This window comes from Motacilla alba, chromosome 12, assembly GCF_015832195.1.
Source record: "Motacilla alba alba isolate MOTALB_02 chromosome 12, Motacilla_alba_V1.0_pri, whole genome shotgun sequence".
Lineage (NCBI taxonomy): Eukaryota > Metazoa > Chordata > Aves > Passeriformes > Motacillidae > Motacilla > Motacilla alba.
Window position 1 is genome coordinate 6,257,180 of NC_052027.1, and position 22,559 is coordinate 6,279,738.

The window sequence follows — 22,559 nt, forward strand, 5'->3', positions numbered from 1 at the left end:
GGGTACAATCCCTTTTCCCCCAGACCCTGAATTCTCTGGCTATCAGGATGCAAATGAGGGAAATGAGAGAAAAGGCTCCTGCTGCCTGTGCTGTCACACTGGCGTGAGAGCATGCTGTAGGTGACAAAGGTGTCATACAAAGAACTGGAAAAAACAGCAGTGTAGTCTTGCACACCATCCTAGGCAGGAAACATCTTCACACGTTTTTCCAAGTGATGTAAAAGGAAATGAGAGGACAAGGTTGAGTGTTTGAACATTGGGAAAGGTTGGTGTCTGTTTTCTTCGCGCTACTCGGAGAAACAATAGCAGCTAAATGGGATAGAATTCACTAGTCTGATGCAGCATGTTAAGCTCATGAGCAAAAGAAAGCTCCAAGTCCTTTCTCTTTAAATTGCAGCTAGAACACATTAATATTAATTTTTTTCTCTGCCATCATTTCATGCTTCAACCCTCCAGATGATAATTAAGACAATAGAAGATAAAATTTTGTGCTGTATAAAATTGCATTCAAGCCTTAACAAATAAGAGATTATTTTGTCCAGTAAACAAAACATAATCATCCTGGCACCCTTGTGAAGGAGAGCCTAAAATAGAAACTCTGCTTTTTATAGGTCATGTAAAATGTCACTATCTCTCTCATTATCTGTACTGTTTGGATGAAAAAGAACTGATTAATTTAAAAGAACATTGGCTTTTTTGCTAACAAGGTTATTTTCTCATTGATTGCTAGGAAGTCTAGTTCCTTTGCAAAGGGTTGCAAATGATGAGTAAATCAATTGTCAGCCTGTGTAGATGCATCTGCCATTTCTGTGCTGGCAGGGTAATGTGTACATGGTGTTTCTACAGCAGCTGGTGCACCTTGTTTGGAATTTCTGGGTCTGAGCAGAGGTGCAAAGGCAGGACCAGGAGAGAATCAAATCATGAAAGGGTCACACTCCTTAAATTTCTTTTAAAAGCTTAACTATCAAAAAGACTGTGACTTAAAAGGAAGACCTAACTCAAAGAAATGTCAAATTAGACCAATGAATTAATAATTAGGCAAGCAATTAAAAACAAACAAAAAACCAACAACAAAACAACAAGGACAGAAGAGTGAAAAAACACTTGCCAAAGGTGGTGGATTTACCAGGCCAGCCTGGCCAGCCTCACTCAGAAACAGCAGCAGAATTTATTTCTGGGAATCTGGAGGTTTCCCCCTGGGGTTTATTAGAAGAGGAGTGTGAGTGGCCCAAAGCTGGGGACAGTAGTGCAGCTCCTGTCTGGAGGAGCCTTGGGATTCTGAGTCCCCTTTGTGAACTGTTTATCTGTGGCTCCTGGATGCCTTTGCTCTATTCTATTTAAAAAACAACCTGCCTTCCAAAGCTGCTCCTTTGTTCATCTGCCCTGCTTCAGACTCTGAAAGTGGGGCAGTGGGACTGTGTTCAAGCAGGAACAGTGCATTATTCTGCACTGCTCCTTTGATAAATATCTATTCCTTCTGCATGCTGCTTGTCTGACACCTTTTGTTGCCAAGCTTGAAGGTTCTGACCAAAAGTCCTTTTAAGCCAGCAGAAAAAAAGTTCTGATGACTTTAATGACTGGAGGCAGAGCTTTCTGAAATCCCAGAGTAGCAGAAAAGCAGAAACCACAGTGACATTCACTCAGCAGAAATGCAAAGCCCTTTCTGTGCTCCCTTGCATCTTTTGCTGGATCAGTTTAGACTTTTCAACTTGTTTTTCCCCTCCAGTAGCAGAGGGAGTATAGGAGGCTTCAGTGTACCTGTGTTGCTTAAAAAGCCACTCAGCTTTGCAGAACTTCCAGAGCTTTGACTGTGCACTCCCAAAAGTGAGAGAAGCACAAAATTAATTCGAGGTTAAGCTGATGAGAGCTTTCCATTTCAGAGTTAGTGTTAAGGATCTCCATCCAAATACATTGGATTAAATGAGGATGAAGAATGTTTGTTAGCAAACCAACACGAAGGTACAAGAAGAGCTCTCCACAATTAAATAATAAAAACTTAAGGAGGAAGAATTGGTATTTAGACAATTAACTCTGATTTTTATTGTTTTCTATTGCCTCTCTTGTAGTCTTTAGCTGGATCATCAGAAGGCTTATCAAAATAATAAAAAGTGGCTGTTGGTTTTAGTGGCAATGACTGTAAAGCTGCTGCTGGAGCATGCAGATTTCCTGGCAGAATGGCAAATTGGTTGGAACCATGTGAGTTTGAAGAGCTAGAAGTTACTGGTAAAAACGGGCATAAAGCATGGTCAGGTCTACTTGTCTTGTAAAATGGGAAAAATCCCATGGTGCCAAAGCCAGCAGCAAAGCCTGATTAAACATTTAATTTCTGCTTTTCCTGTTAATCTTTCACAAAAGGTGTTCATTGTGGAGATACAGGAAAGCCACCAAAACTGCTGCTGGAAACAGTAATGTAATGGGAATGAAACCAGTGTTTCTTGCCACTTGGAATTCTGAGAAACTGGGTTTTTTGCCCACTTCTGGTCTTGTATTTTCCAGTTGTTTTTAGTGCAAGATGCCTGCAGCTAAGTAGATGTGCTCATGTAAGGGAGGCCCCACTTGCCAAAAAAAAAGTCTGTATTTCCATTTCTACCAAACCAGAATCTGTGAAACTCCATTCTGGAGGTTCCATTTTTGTATCTTCAGAACTGGACTAGTACTGGGGTTAATTTTTTTTTTTGTTTTTGTTTGCAGTGGGAAGATCAAGCCTGGCTGTTGGTAGCCTTCATAAGCCCCCTCTTTTAGATGGGTGTGCTAATTCCTATTCCTGCAGCATGCCTTGTCTAAAGATTGTAAGAAGGGGAAAGAAAAGAAGGATGTGGGCAGAAGGGCTGGGCTGACTGAGCCTGGACCCTTAGGAGCTGTGGCTGGGGTCAGGGCAGCCTGGCAGTGTAAGGATCTGAGCAGGCACCATCAGAGCTGTGTCTGATTCCTGCAGAAATGTCACGTTCCTGAGGAATGTCTCCCTTCTGATAAATGCCATTTTGGGATCAAAAGCATTACCAGGGAAATGTCTAACCATACACACGAGCTGAGTGTTTCTCTCTTTACTCCAATATTCTGTTTTCATCAAAAGAGATCTTTTTATTCTGCTGCAGAACTGCTCTGCTTTATATCTAAAGAAGCAAGTTGTATGTGGTTTCTTTGTAATTAAAATTCTTATCCCCAAAAACATGTTTTCCATTAAAATTCCTGCACTAATCTTGTAACTATTGTCTCTGGAAATATACATTTTGCTATATGCTGCATATAAACATTTATTTCCTGCTCAAGAAAATGTGGGGTTTACCATCTGTAATATTCATATTTGTTTCTTGTAGGGAAAAGTTGGGGTGGCAGAAACATGATACAGGCACTCCTAAACTCATTAAGAGAACAAGACCTTGTGACCAGGGCAAAGATGTTTGTTACAGACCTTAGTAAGCTTTTTCATGTGCCTTTTAAATTTTTTATTGCCAAACTTGCTTTATATGAAGGATTATATTTATGTTAGAGACCAACACTGTACAGGTTGTTTGGTTTTTCGTTTTAAATGTGGGTTTTTAATTTTAAATGTGAGTTTTTCAGTATTCTAGCTGTTGCCTTTGACCAGACTTTAACATGAAGGTTACAGAAGGGAAGATTTGCTCTCTCTGATAGAGACAGTCCCAAGAATCAGAGAATTCTGCTTCACACAACTTCATGTGCAATAGTTAACAGCAACGTTGCCCTCATCTTCTCACTTTTATTTTGAGTTTTGCCAATAAGATGTAGTGGTACTTTATTAAAACCCATCCCTGACTGCCATGGTTCTTGCTTGTTCCAGCCAACTCATTCATGCTGTCAGTGCTGTAAAATCTGATTTTCGAATTTCAGTTCCATTTCCTGCACAAAAGGGAGGCCCACAATGCTGTGTATTGAATTGCTTTCCCAGCAGAATAGCCGTGTTAACACTTCTCTTTTACCAGGAAGGTTTTCTCAACTTGCCCAGGCTCTTGGTCACCTGAGCAATTCAAAAGATTCAGCTCATTGCCTCATTTTGCTCTGAACTCTTTTAAATTGCTGTTGGCTCCCCCATTCTTCCAGATCCTTTACCTGCCTATTCAACACTCTCTTCCTAAATCACATTTCCAAGTAATAGCTCAGGACATAAGAGAACTCCTTAGAATCAATTTCTCTTTAATCTTGATTTTTCAAGAAAAACATTCAATGTTGATGTAACATTTTCCAGGGATGGAGAATATCGTCCAACCCTCAGAAAACACTTCCAATGGTGCAATAAAAATAAAACAAAAATGTTTGCAGTTAAAATAATTAAGCAGAGCTAATCCAGTTGCTTAGATCTGGTTTTCCTTTTGTCTACAACATGAAACTGAAAAAAGCTGCAGTCACTTTCCCTGTAAGTCAGGTTTGTTTTTAAACCAGTGTGACCTCCTTACTCAATTTTTGTGGCTTTTTGGGCCTCTTGTAAAATGTGCTTCAACAGCTCCCAACTGTTATACATGTTTTTCCATTTAAATGTTTTTTCCCAACAGATTTAACTCATAATTCTATTCAGCTTTGAGAGCCTGATTTTCTAAATCACACAGCATTGTTGCCTGTGTGCTTCCTTTCTGTACCGTGTGTTAGTGGTTTGGCATCTATTCTACACGTATATAAATGTGTAATTATATTTAAAGAAGAAGGAAAAAAAAAAAAAGAGGTCCATCAGAGGTTAGGCTGAGTTTTGCTCTTTGAAAATAATGTAGAAAGAGCAGGACCTTTACTTGCTAGGGTGAGACCACAGCAAATCTTCTTTCTGGTTTTATTTGTTTCATGACAAATTTTGGTTCTTGGAAATTTCTTGGGCAAATTGGAAAATTAACTTGTAGCCCTCTGGAAATGGGTATATTGCAGATGAAGAAAAAGATTTTTTGTTTCCTTTGGTCAGACACTGCTGCACCTGAGTGTGTATCATCCAACCACACTGGAGAAGGGGCAAAAGCAGCTGGAACATGCTTTGGACAGATCTTCCTGTGGACAGATGATTTTCAGCTGCTTTCTTCCAAGGAGGCCAACATTTTGTTTGTGACAGAGATACTTGTGAGGGGAAAAAAAGAATTTGAAAAACAGCCTCAAAAATTTATTGTTCTGACAATAGCTTCATTTAGTGTGTGTTTATAGCCTGACAATCACAGGTTGTCAGCATTAGATTTTATGTATTTAGTTCCCCTGGAAATGAGGCTGTTACTATTGATGTGTGTCCTGGAGCCTGGGAGGTCAGAGGGAAAACCTATAACACTGTGATCAAAATTCAGAGGTGACCTGGCTGGGCTGTGGGAATTTGTCCCTCCAGCAACAAAGGAAGAACAAGAATGACTGCTCAAGAAATTTGAGGTCAAGTTTAAAAAAAAAAAGCTCCAAAAAACCCCACTATGCAAAAATTACACAGAAAAGCAAGCCAAAAAATCAAAGAATATGAAGAGCTGTTTAGAACTCCCCAATTCTGGCATATGTGTGGCACTTTTTTCCCATTCTGGAAGAACCAAATGCTGTATTTAGGGAATGGGTTTCAGATTTTGCAAATATTTTCCTAGTGCCATTCTAGAAAATGAGTTTGTTGGCATATTGTTACGGGGGGCTTGTTCTGCTAAAGCATTGTAATGCCGTCTGTTTCTCAAGCTGATTTGGCTTTTACAGCTCAAACATTATATCCTACTTTTAGAACATATGGCAACTCCTTTTAGGAGACGTAGAGAGATGTGCATCTCATTTCCAGAAATGGGTCTTTGCCTTGGAGTGAAAGACTGCAAAGTGCTTTTCTTGATTTTCCCCATTCTTATTATTTTAGCTAGACTTTCTTCTTCACCCCTGCCCTCCTTCTGCTGCTCCCACCAGAAAAGGCAGAGCTTGCTGGCATCTTCAGAGAGAAGGGAGAGGAGCAGTGCTCCCTTACCCAGGTGGCTTCACCCAGAGGAGTGTGGTGACAAAGGCTGTTGTGTGGCTTCCAGCCAGGCTGTGCTTTCCTGGGAAGCCTTTCCTGGGCTGCTCACGTAGCTCAGTCTGTGTTCATTGATGGAAATGCTCAGAGCAGACTCCACTGAATCCTTCAGAGGCTGCATCCCGTGGCGCTCTCTTACAGTGATTTCATTCTGCATTCATTTCTGTTCTGTAGGAGGGTTTTTCTCTTCTTACTACTTTTTTTTTTAAGTGTTTTTTTTTTTTTTAAAGCCTACGTGGCAACATCAGCGTTTCTTGCTGTTGTGGATGGCTTCATAGTCCTTGCTTCATACACTCTGCTCCTTGCTGGGGTGCAGGGTGCCCCAGCACAGCAGTGCCTTTGTGGGCAAGGCACAATGCCTTGCTCAGAGCAGCCTCTGCATCCACCTCTGGGTCTGCCTTGCTGTAAAGCTTTGCAGAGCTGAGGCTTTGCCCTGGGCACTTGGTTTAAGGTCACTGCCAAGCAGAGGCATTTATGGATGTAGCTTTAATGTTACAGCTTGGTTGTCAGCCAGTTAACTCGGGGTCAACACTGATCTGGCCGCAGAACTGGATAAAGCATTTAGCATGGTACCAATCCAAGCTTCACTGGAAACAAGACCAGAGGATGTTGCATTACTTTGTTCTTTGTCCACACACCTCCTGAGCTTTGTGGTGAAAACGCTACAAAGTTTGTGTGTGTGGCTGTTAATCAGTTCTATAGTTTTACCTTGGAGAGTTTTCATTTCAATAGGAAAATATTCTGCATTTGTCCTCCCAGCAGGTCCCTTCTCTCACCTTAGCCCACCTTGCTTCTCTACTGTCATTCCCAGAGACCACCTGACAGTCTCAATTTCCTTGTCTGTGGCTTCTTAAAAGTGAACAAGGAAAACAAAAAGCTGAGGCAAGAGCAGGGAGCTTGTGGCATTTCTTGAAAATGGCATGGGGGAAGAAAAGATGTCTCCTGTGAGTCAATGACAGAGTAGGAGTGGTTAATCTCCAGCTTTTAGTTAGCTGGGTTTGTGATTAACTGTGGCTACAAAGCACTGGGGCAGGCTCCACGCTGCCAGCACCCATCGGGATGAGGCAAACCGTGTTTCATGTTTTGTGCCTGGCCAGTTCAAATGTGTTTGGAGGCATCCAAGGCAAACAGTCATCGATACTGCTGACCTTGCTTTTCCCTCTTCTATTCATCACATGCTCTTGTTGCTTGAGCAGCATGTTCTATTGTATTTTTGCCTCAGGTGTATCAGATTTTCTGTTCCTTAGGCTTACCTGGGGCAGGTATGGTTGCCACTTTCTCTGGAGAAATGTCATCATTTATCTACCATTATTTATCATATCTATCAATAGATATTATAATCATATTTATCATGCTATAGGCTATATATGGACACAAATGATATCACATGATTTAAGAAGAAGAGCAGAACTTAAACCTCACTATTTTGAGGAAGAAAATAATAAAACAGATCCTTCTTGAGGTAGAAAGATCTGATTTGTCTCTCCATGGCAGAGCAGGCTCCTCTTCCTGGGATGCAGTGCTGGCTGTGTGGCCTCCCTGTCCCCCAGGTCAGGATTGTTCTGGGCTGCAAAGATGTCAGAGGGTGAAGGAATTTTCTTCTCTAGGAGCCTCAAGAAATTCAGGGCTGAAACTCTGAGGGCACCAGAAGCTTGAAGGGGCCAAAAAGGGAGAGAGGCTGGGCTTGCTGCTGCATTTGCAATCATTGCTGATCTGAACTCAGTTGAGAGCAACAGAAGTGTGTTTGTCACAAATGTTCAAAATTTTCAGGCCTGGTGTATAAATAATGATTTTTTTTTTTTTCTTTTCAACTTCAGTGCCTGAGCTCTGTGGGTTTTTCTGGCCCTTTTCAGCTGAAAGGCTATTTGTTTAAATTTAGTGTAGAAATATGAATCACTATTAATGCGCAGAAAATAAGGCGGAGCACCCTGTGAATACAGTAGATGAGGTGACGTGCTCTTAGAAGAGTTTTACCAGGGATTTATGATCTGTTAAGTGCATTTCTGCAGCAGCAAATGCTGAATTACCACCTCAGTGCTGGTTCACTCACCCATGCAGATTGAGAGTGATACCAAAGGTACCATGCCAAGAAGGCTCTTGCCTGCTCCTGATTCTGGACACGACCTGAAAGTTTTGAGTGGGAATACATCTCCTTCAGATTCACAGCTTACACCTAAAATAACATTTTCAGAAGTTCTCTCAGTAATAAAGTAACAAGTGTTATTCATTCTCCAGACAGGAATTACTGGCGGCACTGAGGTGCTCACTGCTGATTCAGCAGCCAGGCTGCTCCATCAAAGTGGGGTTTTATTGCTGGGCAGGTAGCTCATCCTGTAACCTTGTGCAATTCTTTATGCCATAACCCTCCAGCTTATCATCATTTCCTTCCACTGGAGGTCTTTTGCAGTGGATGAAGCTTTGTTGTTCGGAGAAGGTTCTAAAGCATAAAAATTAGGAAGTATTTTATGTTTTACTTCAGGAGGTAGGCAAAGGGTGAGCAGTCCTTTTGCTTTTGGTGTGGTGTGGGCTTGCTAGAATAATGGCAGCATCTGGGCTCTGATCTGAGCAGTTCATCTGACTGCAGTCTGGTTTTGGAGGCTGGTACAAATTAAAATAATATATTGGTTGGTCCTGGGTGTAGCATTTCCAGCAAAGATCCAGTCTGCACCCTCAGAGCAGTAGTTTTTGTCACCAGAGACTGCCCACATTGGAATGGGAGCAATCACTGACAATAACAGATGAGGTTATTGAAGCATTTATGGGGAACATTGAAACATCTGGACTTTATGGTACTAGAATTGGTACCCAGCAATAAAAGTTCATTGGTGGTTTTTGTTTGTTTTTAAGAGGAAAAGAAGATGAGAAAATGGAATTGGGATGGAATTAGGTGTTTGCTGAGCCATGTTAATTGTTAATCTGAACTCCCATGGCAATGTTTAAATATCTTTTTAGAACACTGAACCATAAAAGGTTTTTAAGTTTATTTGTATTAGGAAAATGTAGTAGCAATTAATTTACCAACATGTTACGTGTTTACAAGGTGCCTTCATTTCATGGGTGGCTGGAAGACAGAACATGCTTAGATTGTATTGAGTTTGAGAAGCCACATGAATTCTTAAGGCTTTTAAATGGGTTTTCTCTTCATGATCTTATTTGGACTCTGGCCAGTTGTGATGAATGTCTTCTTGTGTCTTTGACCTCGCAAGAGACATGAAATAACAAATGTAGGTACTGCACTTTATTTACTTATTTACTTAGTAGTTAAAACAAGAAAGCAAACAAAACCATGATGTATTTCACCTCTTCTCCCCAGCACCCCCTTGACAAATGGCTTTTGGAACAGTGCTAAACTGTGACCTTAAAGCCACAGGCGTAATGAAACTGTGATCTGGCAGATGTGACAGACTCATCTTACATAAATCACTCTCTTTTGTCACTGCTGGCATATGGCCAATGAATCTTCTAATTATTGAATGGCTTTTATAGCCCCATTATTTATAATCACTTTTGGACAGCAGCTGGAAGACAAGGATGGGACAGGATGAAACAATATAGCACAAACTATTCTCATTTCCTTAACAACTGCTGGGATTAGGAATACTTGATGATGATGTGGCTAGCAGTGCAGTCTTGTTAAATGATAAAAATCTACTCAGCCTTCTAAGATGGGCTGCTGCCTCCTGGACCTTACCATGAATATTATTCTATTAATTTGCCCAGAAATAGAATAATAATCTCTCCAAGCATTAACAGAATATATGTGTGAGTATCAGGGCCACCTTTGCAGCAGGACTTGAGGAAAATTGATGGCAAGTATTAGCAGGAGACAGTGGTGATGCCCTGGCATTGCTGTTGGAAAAGTTTTAAGAACTGTCTTCTGTTTCCCAGGAGCCCTGTCTGCACCCTGCTTTATAGTAAGGATGTAACAACAGATTGAAAAGTTATCTTGAGTTACATTATTAATATTTCAACATTTCTTTTAAAATTAGGCTGCTGTTTTCAAGGGATTAATAGATTTATAACCAGCTTAGTTAACACACTTCCTAGCTAAGGGGAGCTATTTTGGCTCTAATTACAGATGAGTTTGTGTTGAATACCTTCTGCTGGGCAGAGCAGGAGCACAAGTGAAGTCCCCCAGCCTGTAGTGCCAATCATCTGACACGGCAAGTCCACTTGCTGCTCTAGAAGACATGAGCTGCAAGTTCTCTGCTCATGCCTCTAAATGAGCAGGGTTTGGATTTTTTTTGTTTGGCTTGGTTTCTGTAGGGTTTTGTCCCCCCCCCCTTATCTGCAGTTTTATGTTTTGTAGCACAGAAATGAAACCCTGCTAACCATGATAATTTATTAGTTAAATGCCTTCAGGTAGAGATCTTCAGATGACAGGCAGTACGTTACAGTCAGGGTTTATACTGCAAATCCAACATGTGCAATCTCTGTGCCTTTAAAGAATTGAATCCTTCCCTCTCAATGTAGACATCAGGTTGGTGAGAGAGAGTCTTAATCCAGATGACTCTATTGCACTTTTATCCCTTTAGTGAGGCCTTTAACCTTTCATTGCTTCATGGCTGTTGTTTTGAAATGCTCTTTGTCTGACCACAGAGGATCCCTCTGCTAAAGACACCTTTAAACAGAGATCCTGACAGGAGAAGGGGGATTCTGCTGCAGTTCAGGAGTGGAAAATAGATTTTTCCAGTTCAGACACTATCAGTCACTGTGAGAATAGCAATTGGTTGCCTTTCTAAAGAAGAGTAAAGCAAAAAAATATATACTGGTGTAATCTGCTTAGAGGAGTGTAATATAGGTCAGGGACCAGTGTGTCCCAGGCCTGACCCTGACCCATCTTTGCACGAGCATCTATAGGCTCTGTCAGAGTGTGGCTGTTGATCAGGATTATCTGGGACCATCTCGAGCAGAAATGGGATCAAACAGCTGCAGTAATTAATAGAAACATAAACTATCGAATGACAGTTTCCAAACGCATAGAGCACGAGTTTAAAATACATCTTCAGCACACCCATATTGCACAGTGCTGGCATGGACTCTCCACCAGCTGGCAGGAAGGTGCTGGCAGCCCCACGATGTTCACACTCAGCTTTTTCTTGGGAAAAAATTCAGATTGTGCTTGGTCATTTATGCAGTCTGCTTTCCCTGCTGGAAGGCAGCATGGCAGGAGGCTCTCAGCCCCAGGTCTGTGCTGCTGCTGGGATGGGAGAGCTCTCCAAGAGGTGATGTTCTCACACGGCAAAGCCAGTGTTGGATGATCCCACATGCAGCTTTCTTCCTGCAGGAGCTGGGAATTTTAGCACCAAGTGTGAGAGCACAGTTCAAAGCACAACTTCCCTGGTGATTTTATATCAGGTAACTGTTGGAGGACAAATGTGGGTTTGGAAGCAATGTGTCTAGAAACAGTCAATAGTTTTCATTAATCACAAACCCATCTAAGTTACACATTGAGCTACAAAAACCTGACAGTTCATTGTTTCTCAGAAAACCATATGTCAGTAAATATTGGTTTTGCTATGAGAGATGTTTCCCCCTTACGTTTCTTTTTTACTCCTGAAATGATGTTACCATGTAATGGTTGGGGAGGGTGATGGATGTACTTTAAAGTACAGTATAATAATTAAGAAGAATAGATTAAACCAGCCATTTTGCTCTGTGTTTCATTCAAAGGATTCAGATAATAAGATGGAAGCACCTCAGTTTTGGAGTAGTAGTGTGAGAAGTTGGTTCCCTGACTGTACTTCACATTAAAAAAGGGCATTGATTTTGTTCAGCAGAGGAAAAAAAAAAAAGGAAACTTGCAACAGCACCAAAAAAAAATCTTTTAACATCTTACTTGTGAACTATAAATTTTGGTGAGTTTTTCATTTTTTGTGTGTGTCTGATGATCTAAGCTACATGTATCAGCCTAATTTTCATTACAGAAATAACAAGGTGATTTTTCTCCGTGCAATTAAACAATTTCCAACATATCCCGACCAGCACAAAGGCAGAATGGAGCACTGGGTCTTCTGCTTTGGAAACTGCTGTTGCTGGTTTGCATCTCCTGTCCCTCCACTATTATCACTGTTGGATCTTTTTACATCCTTTTAGCAGAGAAGAAAAGAAAGAATCTCAAAAGAGTAAATGTAAAATCCAGTCTCCATGAGAACAGGGGAGTATTTTGAAGGCCAATACATACTTCTGGTATTTTCTTGAGCTCAATGACATGGATTTAAATTTTAGAAAAGGGAGGATTTTTGCATAAAGTGAGGTGGTTCTGGGCACCTGCCCATCTTTTGGTCTGGTAGTGGCTGGTGCATGGACAGGAGCCATCAAAGGTGAGGCTTGGGCTCAGAGGGAGTTTGCACAAGCCAGCGATGCCCCCAAGGAGCAGAATGAATTTTGCTGCTAAGATTTGCACAGAGGAGGTTGCTGAAATGTCACTGGCATATTTTTCAGGTTCTCAGAGATTATGGGTGCATGCATTTTGGACTAAGGGTACAGCAGAGTTTATAAACTTGTGTGCAGCACTAGAACCCACTAAATAAAGCCGGTGTCGAGCCCGTGTCCTCTCAGCTCGGGGGAGATTTTTGGAAGAGATCAGAGCAGAGAGAAGCATTTCAAATGGCAAAAAATCCAACGTGTTCCATACTGGATCCCTTTGGCAGCTTCCCACATGGAGTTAGTTTCTGTGTTAGCTCATTTTCTTCTGCCATGCAGTGGAGGGAGTTCCTGAACCTGCCTGTGCCCACAGCTTGTGGCCTCAGCGACTGCTGAGCTGAGATCATCAGAGCTGCAAGAAGCCTTCATTGCTGTCAAGACTTTCCTGGAATTTAGGAACAGGAATGTAGCTCAGCAAGCTTTTTGGGGGCTGGGTTTCTTTTTGCCTCTTTTTTTTTTTTTTTTTTCTTCTTCTGTTTCCTTCTCGTCTAAAATAAAAATGTAATAGAAATAAGCATCACTCTGAGCCCCCAGAGGGGACACTTGTGTGAGTGTTGCTACAGCCCCTGTTTTTGCAAATGCCTTTTTAACTAGTGCTTCAGTGACTCAGCTGGGAAATCCCAGCTCCTGCATAAACCAAATAACCAAACTTTCCAGCAGGGCCATAATAGACTGAGATGCTAGATGGAATGGGAGCAGAGGGAAGCTAAGAGCAGGATATCATCATTAAATTGCATATATTCTGTGGTCAAACAAGCCCTAGCTCAGCAGAGCTTTTTCACCTCAAGACATTATTGTTACATAAATCATTGAATCAGGGATCACACGGCATTTTGGAAGAAAGTTTACTTATGTGATACATGCAGTTCTGTGCATTAATTTCTTCCCTGGAATAAGCCCTTGCATTATGCCCAAACAGTTTGTCATATTCGTCCTTTTTTGCTATGAAAATCTGCCTTGCCTTACTCTCTCTTGTGCAAAGAAATATATGGACTGTTTAGTTAAAAGATAAAGAGCTACTTTACTATTTCAGCAGAGGCTCTTTTTTGTGCCCAGTCTACCTCTGGAGTAAAACAACATGGTATGAAATCCAACATCTGGATTTTGGAAAGCCAGCTCTGATATTGAAAAACTGTAGCCCAGAAGTCTACCAAACCCTCCGAGTGCCTCCTATGTGGTAAACAAATTTTATGGTGCAATAACTGGAGACCATTTGTTAGAAAATGGATTGATAATTTGCTCTGGAAGTGAGGGGTGTTGCTGGTGTTGCTCAGGAAAGTGTTTTGAGCCAATTATATCTCCCGTAATTTCAGTTTTGTTGTTTCATTTCTGCAGTGAGCATCTTGGTCTTTAAAAATTTTCCTTTGTAATAGCTGGGCCCGCTGCCTGAGCCTTCTTTTCTTCAATAGGAGATTTAATTAAAAGAAAAAGCCGTCAGGAGGATCTAAATACGAGTCACGAAATTATTTTTAAAAATTTGACATAGTACTTCAGACTGCAGGATTTTTTGTGTTTAGTTTTGTTTTCAAACCAACATTTCTGGTGAAATGCTGCAGGGCTGCAGTGGTTTTATCCTGCCCACAGTCATGTAACAGTCTGCACTCTTTCTTATTTCACCATTTGCCTGGTGCTGCTTCTGCCTCCCAGACCCAGTGTCCGACTGCGCTCCATTGCAGTGTTATTATTTTTGATTTGCTCTGCAGTGATTCCTAGAGGCTCCAGCCAGGAATCTGCAACTGGGAGCCTGCGTTCAGTGTCCAGATGTATTGAGATGATCTCTGCATTACATATTCATAATCAAAATAAAAAATCATAATGCAAATGATAAAAGACTGAAAACAGCTGCAGTGGTTCAGCCCAAGGTCCATGTGCTCCAGCATTTTGGCTCCAGCTGGGGCCATAAATAAGATGCCTGGCAAAGGGAAGGAAAAGAGCAAGATACTTGATATTCCCCCACTTCTTTCCTGGGTCTCCCAAGCACCAGCCATTAATGTTAAGCCCAAGGGATTTCCTTTCCCCTCTTCTTTTCAAGGCCAGGTTGGATGGGGCATTGAGCAACCTGGCCCACTGGAAGGTGTCCCTTGTGGCAACAAGGTGATCTTTAAGGTCCTTCCAGCCCAAACCATTCTGTGATTCTGCAGCCCCCAATAGGTCTGTCCTACACGTGCTTTTCCATCTCCCATTGAATCTCCTGAATCAGCTTTCTGTCCCCACAGTGCTCTCAGGGAGAGTGCACAGCCTGGGGACTCTTGTCCCTGATGATTCTGGACCAGGCTCCTGCTTCGCTTTCCTTGGTGTCTCCCAGTCCTGGTGTTGGGAGAGGCAAGCAGTGCCCAGTCCCCAGGTGACCTCAGGACATGTTGGAGGCTGATGTCCACCACAAGCTGCAGCATCCCTCTCTTGGTCCTTGTGTGGCAGCTGCTGCAGGCTTTGATCATCCTGCTTGCATTTCTCAGAAGCTTTTCCAGTGTTTTTTTTTTCCTTTTCATTTTAGAGCAGAAAAGCTTCGATCCCTGTTTTTGCTCTTCAGTCAAATTAATATCAGTGTTATTCCAAACTTAGAAATATTTCTGGGAAAAGGCTTCATTAAGTTTCTGTAGTTCATATGTTCTGCTACAAAAAAGGGTTTGCTATTCAGCAACTGGCAATGTTCATTAACAGCTACATTTCTTTTTCTTTTCTTGTTTTTGTATGTTCGTTTTTTTTTTTTTGTTTTGTTTTCAACTCATTTATCTTCTTTCACACTTAGGAAGGTGTTCAAACCTGAACAGGCAAATAAACAGGTTTAGGTGAAAAGCATTGGATATTGGTTTTTTGTTTGTTTTTAAGGATTTTGGATGCTCTTAACTCATTAAATCAATACTTTTGTAACTCCTGCTGTGTGTTGGGATGGATACCAGTGGAAAGAATAGCCCTTGTTTGATTTTTTTTGCCGTGTTCAACTTTATTAGTAGCTCCAATGGGAGCAGCTTTTGCCTTCTGTCTCTCCACCCTGCTCACCCTCCAGAGACTTGCAAAAGCAACACCTTTATTATTTTTCTTCTTTTTTGTGTCATCTGTCTGTCTCCATTTGCTCAGACAAATAAGTGATGAACAGGAATGATGATCTGTTTAACACCACAGGAAGAATGTTGCATTATGAGACAAGAGAGACCTCTTGTTTACAGCGAGTTATTTTTGGTAATTAGCCATTTGTAGAGGAAGAGGAGCCTCTGCTCATAAAGTCAGCATGCCATAATTTAGGGGGCTCTGAATGGAAAGCTACCATTTGCCTCCACTGGAAATGATAATTGTGTGCATTTAGAAATAAATAAATGGCTGTTGCACTTAGAAATAAATAAATACTGGATTTTTTTTCCTTGCAGGAAGCAGACTGAACAAGGATCTGCGGCATTATCTCAACCAGAGGTTTCAGAAGGGGTCCCCAGACCACGACCTGCAGCAGACCATCCGAGACAACCTCTATCGCCACGCTGTGCCTTGTAAGTGACCAACCTGCCCTGCTGCACTCCCCGGGGCAGAACTCCATCCTCATCTTTGGGGCAGCCTTCCTGTGGGGGAGACTGTTTGCAGTTTGGGCAGGCTTCCATGTGTGACAGCAGATAGGGTTGAAAAGGAAAATGATTCATCTCTGAATGAGGCTTTTTTTGATTACCTTTTTGGAGCAGTTGATGGTGTGATGCAAGCCTTGTGATGCCTGCTTTGGAGAAAAGCCCTAAAAAAAACTGCCATGAAGTGATTGCTTGGCTTAGAAAGAGTCTATATTAATATCAGAATGGTGAATGTTGCTTATTGGTTTAAAACCTATGAATATAAAAGAGGCTTCTATTTTTATTTCCTGAGCAGAACTTTATTTCTGGTGCTTGTTTAACTTGTAGAATTGAACAGCATTTTATGGCTGGGTGCCATTGTTGAAGGCATCTGCCACTGTTGGAAGGTCATCCTTGATTCATGTAGGAGATAAGGAACAAGAATTAGCAAAGCTGAGAAAGAAATGCTTATTTTCACTCCAAAAAATGAAACAAAAAAACCCAAACACTCAATACACAACAACAACCACAAAACCTAAAAAAAATAAAACAAAACAAACAAAAAGCTAACAAAAAACCAGACCAAAAACCCAAACAAACAAATCAAAACAAAAAAACCCCAGCAAACCAATTGAAAAAAAAAAAACCACAAAGAAGAAAAAGGAAACAGAAGAAAAACTAAGAACTCTGGAGCATGGCAGTCCTTAGAAGGTCAGAATAATTACTAAAATGAGATTGTCCTTGGCATTTTGGGAAGACATACAAAGAGTGGAGAGTGATCCTACTTTGTTGCACCTCTGTGTGACATTCTCCAGGTGGCAGGGGACACTCTTCTAAGGAAGAGCTTTTTTTGCTTAATTTGGCTGAGCTGTGGAAATGATGATCTGCCCTTTAGATCAGGCTGGAATAAGTAAACATCTTAGTTACAGGATACTGAGATAAGCAGCAAAATAAATTGAAGTTTTCGGTCTCGTTGTGAATCAGAGATTGTTTATCCTGGTAGACTTATATAAATATTGAATAATTATGTTGCAACTCAAAAACCAGTATTTGCCAACAAATATCACGTAGTGGTACACACAGCAGTAGTCATTTTCAGTCTAAGTGTTGCATGCAGGAGGGCTGTGTAAGACCAGTTAAAATTGAGTGGTAACACTGACAAATGTTGATTCTTCAAATGGCAGATGCTGTTATAACACCATGGAGTTTATGCTCATTTTATCAGTGAAAAGCACGAAACAAATTATGTTTAAACAACGTAAAAGGACATAAAGAATAAATATGGATTATTGTTTACTATTGAACACTTCCATTTGCCATTCTGTCAACGTGAAATATGATTATTTTTCAATCACCTAACTTGGCAGGCTGCAGATTTTTAGGGCACGCTGCAAAAAGTGCCTTCCAGGAGAGCACGTGCAGTGTTAGGCTTGGGAGATGCAGCGTTATGATACTAATGCCCTTCTGCCTATGTGTGATATTTCATTTCCTAAAACAGCAAATAAAGCAAATGAGTGTGAGTTCTGGGGAAACATTTTGCATGTTACCAAGGTTACATTTGGAAATGCTTTCCATTGATTCTTTTATCTGATTTATTGAACTTGATGGTGAGCTAAGCTGCTTGGTCTTGCTTTTGATTTAAAATTAAGAGCAGTGAAAGTGATTCCTGCCTTTTCAAAATAGCTGGGGGAGATGTGGGTTGTTGGTGTATTAATAAGAGCATCAGTACTTATGTTTCACCTATGAAACAAGTGGAAAACCTGAGAAGTGCTGTTAGTTATTGTGTGTCTCCACACTTTCTAGACTGTTGGGCAGGTAGCATTTAATTTTTGTTTCATTTACTGTGGGGATGGCATTAATGGCAGCTTTTCAGAATGATGCTAATATTCGTGTGTGGCTTGGAATGAGACTGCTGCATGGTGGGTTGGGATGCTTTGCAGGTCTGGAGATTAATCTGGCTGTATGCTCATATTTTTATTCCTTGGTACACGTGACCAGTAAATCCAGAGCCCTGGACCAATCTCTAGTGCTAATGGATTATGAAGCCTTGTATTTTGAAAATGGAATTCCCTGATGCTTATGTGGTAAACACAAACAAGAACACAAGGTCACTTGGACTGAGCATGCTTGGCCTGGCAGCTGCTTTTTATTGCACTAATATAAGGGCTAAATGAAGTGATAATTAGTAAATGCAAAATGGAAAAAGGTGCTGTTAACCAGTTCTTGCCCAGACATTCTGGTGAGAATAGCAAGTGATTCAGCCCTGATTGGTTTGGTGCAGGTGGTGAGAAAGCCCAGAATGTTTCTGTTTCCCACACAGCCCTGTGCCCATGTGTGCTTGGCTCTGAACTGAGTGAACTTGTGACAGCTTTTGTAGAAGACAGAGGTCAGGCAGAATGGAGGAAAGATGCAGGATGTTGGGCTCAACCTCCTTATTTTGTTAATGACATGCTGCTTAAGCATCATTTAGATTTTTTTCTTTAGGAGAGTTGGTTAAGAGTTTGATTTATTTTCTGGTGAACCTTTGAGAATGAGTGAGATGATGTCAGCTCCCAGGGACCATACGAGCATTTGCCTGTATGGGTGACACAGGATGGTTTTCTGAGAGATCAGAGGATTTGATCCCTAAATGTGTGAACCATCATAAACAAATGAGACCTTGAAATGGACCCAAAGGTGAAGTATTGTTTGAAATAAGGTGGCAAACCACACACACATTTCTGCAAACTGAATTCTTCCCCTGCTCCTCAGTGCCATCTGCCCCTCCAGCACACTTCCCCCGAGTCCTCATCCCCTCAGCTCCCAGCTCCCCACTGAGCTGATTTTTTCCTGCAATGCTCTGTAGTAAACAACAGCTGTGACAAGATTCCAGGTGGCCTCCAAGTTTGGCTGTTGTGAGTCTCGAGTGCTCTGCTGTTCCTATCACACCAAACCCACGGGTTTATTTACAGACCCAAGGCATTATCCTCTGAGTTTACAGCTTGAGCAGCAGCATGAGCTAGGACAAGGAGAGAGTAAAGAAGAGAGGCAAGGCACCTCTTCATGTGTTTGGATGGTGTATAAGTGTTATAAAGCCATGCTACAATGGACAAATCTTTGGAAGAGTTAGTGTAGTTCAGCTTTTACTTCACATGAACCACCAGTGGACTGTTACTTCCTTGACTTTCTTCCTGAGGCTTTCATTTCATTGTAAAATTCACCCAAGCTTTTACTTTGGAATATTTTTGTCTTTTGCTTAAGAAGAATCAGGATTTTAAAACTTGAGCTAAGTTATTCTTATAGATGTTCAGAAGAATTGCTATTTTCATTCCTAGCATGTAGTTTCCATTGTCAAAACTGGACAAAAATCCATCAATACATCACCCAGATTAGGATTCTTTTGGTCGAGTCTCTAGCCATCCCTTTTCCTTCTTTTGTTTTGAAGTACCACATTTTTCCTGTGTTTTGGTGTGCCTAGTGAAGATGACCAGAAGTAATGCTCTGTTTTGGGGTGTTTGATGGCTCCAATGAGCTTGGGCTATGTTGTGAGATGGCAGCAATTACCCCTTGGCCGTGCCTCTACCAGAAGTGCTTTGACTGATGTGAAGATCTGGTCCACACCTTACTCTAGAGTGGATTTCGCTTACTCCAGCTCAATTTTTCCAGCCCAAACACTTGGGAGCAAGAGGGAAGGTTTATCAACTGTGTGAGGCATCTTGCTGAGGCACCCTGTGCCACGTTTGAGTCCACCTGTGCTCACAGAAGTTGGTGTGATCTGGGGGAGGCTGAGGGTCAGTGATGCAGTGTGTTGACATTCTGGCTTTAGCTTTCAGAGTGTTTCTAGGAGCAGAACTTTCCCAAACAGGATTGTTGCATGTGAAGATTCACCTAGTGGAATTTGGGATTAGTTGGAAGTTTTTGTAAGGGTATGTCCATTAAATAGGTGTTTCCAAACAGCCCTACTGGGGATATCTGTGCAATAGTGTTTATTGAGAAAGATATGTGATAGCAACTTACTTTAAGGTGCTAATGCAGCAGCCTGCCCAAACCACTGTTCACAGAAGGCTGAACACACAGGATTGTCTTCCTCTTTTTGAACTGATGGCAGAAGGTATCTGATTAACATAAACATGCAGTACTGGCTATTTGTCCTACTTTCTTATACTCAACAACCTGGCCGTTTCTTTTCAAAGTGCATCAGGAGGAATCAGAATTATGATACTTGCATAAAAGCTTATCTCAGCATGTTGTTTGATTTTGGATTTTTTTTTTTTCATTTACTTGATTCTCCACTTGTTTCAGTCCTGTGTGACATGCAGAGGCAGCTGTGGTGGGTCTGGTGTCTGCAGCTTTACTTGCCAAAGCAGTATACCTGGTGCAGACATGGCTGAAATAACAGCTAATCCTATTTCAGTGCTGTGCAATTCCTTTCCTTGCCAGGCTGCAGTCTTCAGAAGCAAAGCTCTGGAAGGTGCAAGGTCTTTTTGATGGTAGATGAAAAGGCAACAGTGGCTAGCCTAGAGTCAGACCAGACACTATATGGCATTCCTTTTATTTTCCCCCTTTTCTTCACAAAAATGGCTTTTAAAATGTCAGGAAGTCATCATTCAACAGTTGATTGACTTCCCCAAAACAAGTACATGTCCCAGGATTAATTGACTGGAGATCTGAGTGCTAGAGATTTACCACTTTCATTCCTGCTGTCTGTTCTCTCACCTCCCCAGAGTTTGATCTGTTCCTGTCCTCAATTACAGCACAGTAGCTCCGGCTGTTGTGGTTGGTCTTACAGAGGAACATGGAGCAAAATGGAAAGAAATGGATAAAAATCAATAGTTGTACGTGTGGAGTGACCTGTGAGGAGGCTCAGAAAAAGCCAACACTCAGGCACCTGGCTGGCCTGAGCTCTCACATTTCAGTGGGAAGTTTGGGAGTAAGTTTCTCTATTCCAAATGATCTCCTGGTGCAAAGGAGAAAGTCTCCTTTCAAAGCAAAACCAATAATATTGAACAACAGAACTTCACAGTTTTGATAGGACAGACTTTAGTAAGTGATTGTAGACTGCACATTGGGGCTTATTCTCTGAATTCAAGATTTTCATGGGTAATTGAACTTCCAAAGGGCAGTTTATAAGCAGTTCTGTGCATAACTGCCATCATCTGCAGGTAATGGAGGACTAGAGGGACTAAATGGGCTGAGGTGTGATGAAACTCCTGTCAAATGTACAGACTCAGGTGATTTCCCAGGATAGTTTTTAAAGTCCTATAGCTCTGGGTTCCCCCATAAGTATTTCTGAACTTCAGAATGAATTGATAAAAGGGATATGCAAACCAGCTTACAGAAGGTTCTTTTCATTAGAATAGAGAGCATAAAAGTGTATCAGTATACTGGGAAAAATTGGTGAAGTGAAGCATAAAGACCTTTGTGTTACGAATGAATGTGTTTTTACATGTGCGGATATTTGAGTCACAATTTCAAAGTTATTTTTAGTTACTAATTTTTATTAAGGATAAACAGAATCACAGACAGTGCACATTAGTTTTCTTCCCAGGCAATAAATCATCAGTTTATGTACACAAATGTTTTTGAATTCTCAAAAGCTTTCCAGACCTGCAGCTGTATTTATTATCCAAGTACCTTTTGTTGAAGTTCCCTTCCTAGAGGTGTAATTCTGCTTTTGTAATGAGAAATAGTTGCAGGGTCCATGAAATATTCATTTGGAGGCCCACACTGATAAGGTGAGGAGCAGCAGACTTTTTTCTATCACATAAAAATAACTATTTTTTTTTACAAGATTTATGTTAGGAAAAAAGTTTTAATTACTTTTAAAATAGTGCCATTATCACTGGGTTGCAGCATATGGATACCAGCAGTATGCAAAATTAATTTTTCTTAAGAATGTTTGCTTGTGAGTAAATCTAACTCTGTATAATATGAGGTGTATTTCCATGCCAGCTAGTGTACACACATTGGATTTTTCCTGTTTTCAGCTGGGACTATATCCTGAGTACAACCACTGGCTTTAGAAAATCCTTATACCTGTGTTCCAGGGACTGCCAAATTGCAGCAGTGTCCCCTGCAGTTTTCAAGGATATAATTCATTCACTAATTAGTGAACCAGATGTGCTTTCACTTTTAAAAGAAGAAAAATACCCTATTCTGAGCAACAGGGCCAACATTTCTGTAGTTTAATTCCTTTCTATAGACAAGCATTTTTGTTTAATCTAAAAGACTTCAGGACCTTTCTCCCATCTGGTCTGTCCTTTCAGATCAATAGCACATTTTGTGCCAGTCAAACTATTGTTTGGGGGTGGGTTTTGTTTGTTTTGTTTTTTAATTTTGGAAATAAAGGCACTTATGATGGCAAATATTGCTCCATCTGCTTCCCCATTTGTGAGGAATAGCTTTTTTTGTGTTTCACTGTACACCCAGTTGGAATTGCATGAGGCACCAGGGAACAGCACAAAGCAGAGGAGCTCAGCCTTAGATGCTCTCCCATGGCACTTGCCAAAGGAGATTTGGGGAAGGAGTGTGGGAAGAGATTACAGGGCCAGCTTTCTTTGTTTTCTTTGTTGCTCCCCAGTGTTCTTAATTTTGCAGGTTTTTCATTGCAGTTGCTTTGTGCTCTGGCAAAGCAGCTGCCACTGGATATTTAGGTGCAGTGCAAACAA

General features: G+C 41.2%; 1 protein-coding gene across 28 annotated transcripts in view; it reads left to right on the plus strand.

Annotated features, from left to right (window-relative positions):
* MAGI1 (membrane associated guanylate kinase, WW and PDZ domain containing 1) overlaps positions 1-22,559 on the plus strand; it is a 335,310-nt gene that overhangs the window by 151,829 nt on the left and 160,922 nt on the right. For all 28 annotated transcript variants that reach the window (XM_038149644.1, XM_038149646.1, XM_038149648.1 and 25 more), the window contains exon 2: positions 15,748-15,864. In XM_038149644.1, the coding sequence (XP_038005572.1) occupies positions 15,748-15,864 (117 nt within the window). The remainder of the gene's footprint in view (positions 1-15,747; positions 15,865-22,559) is intronic.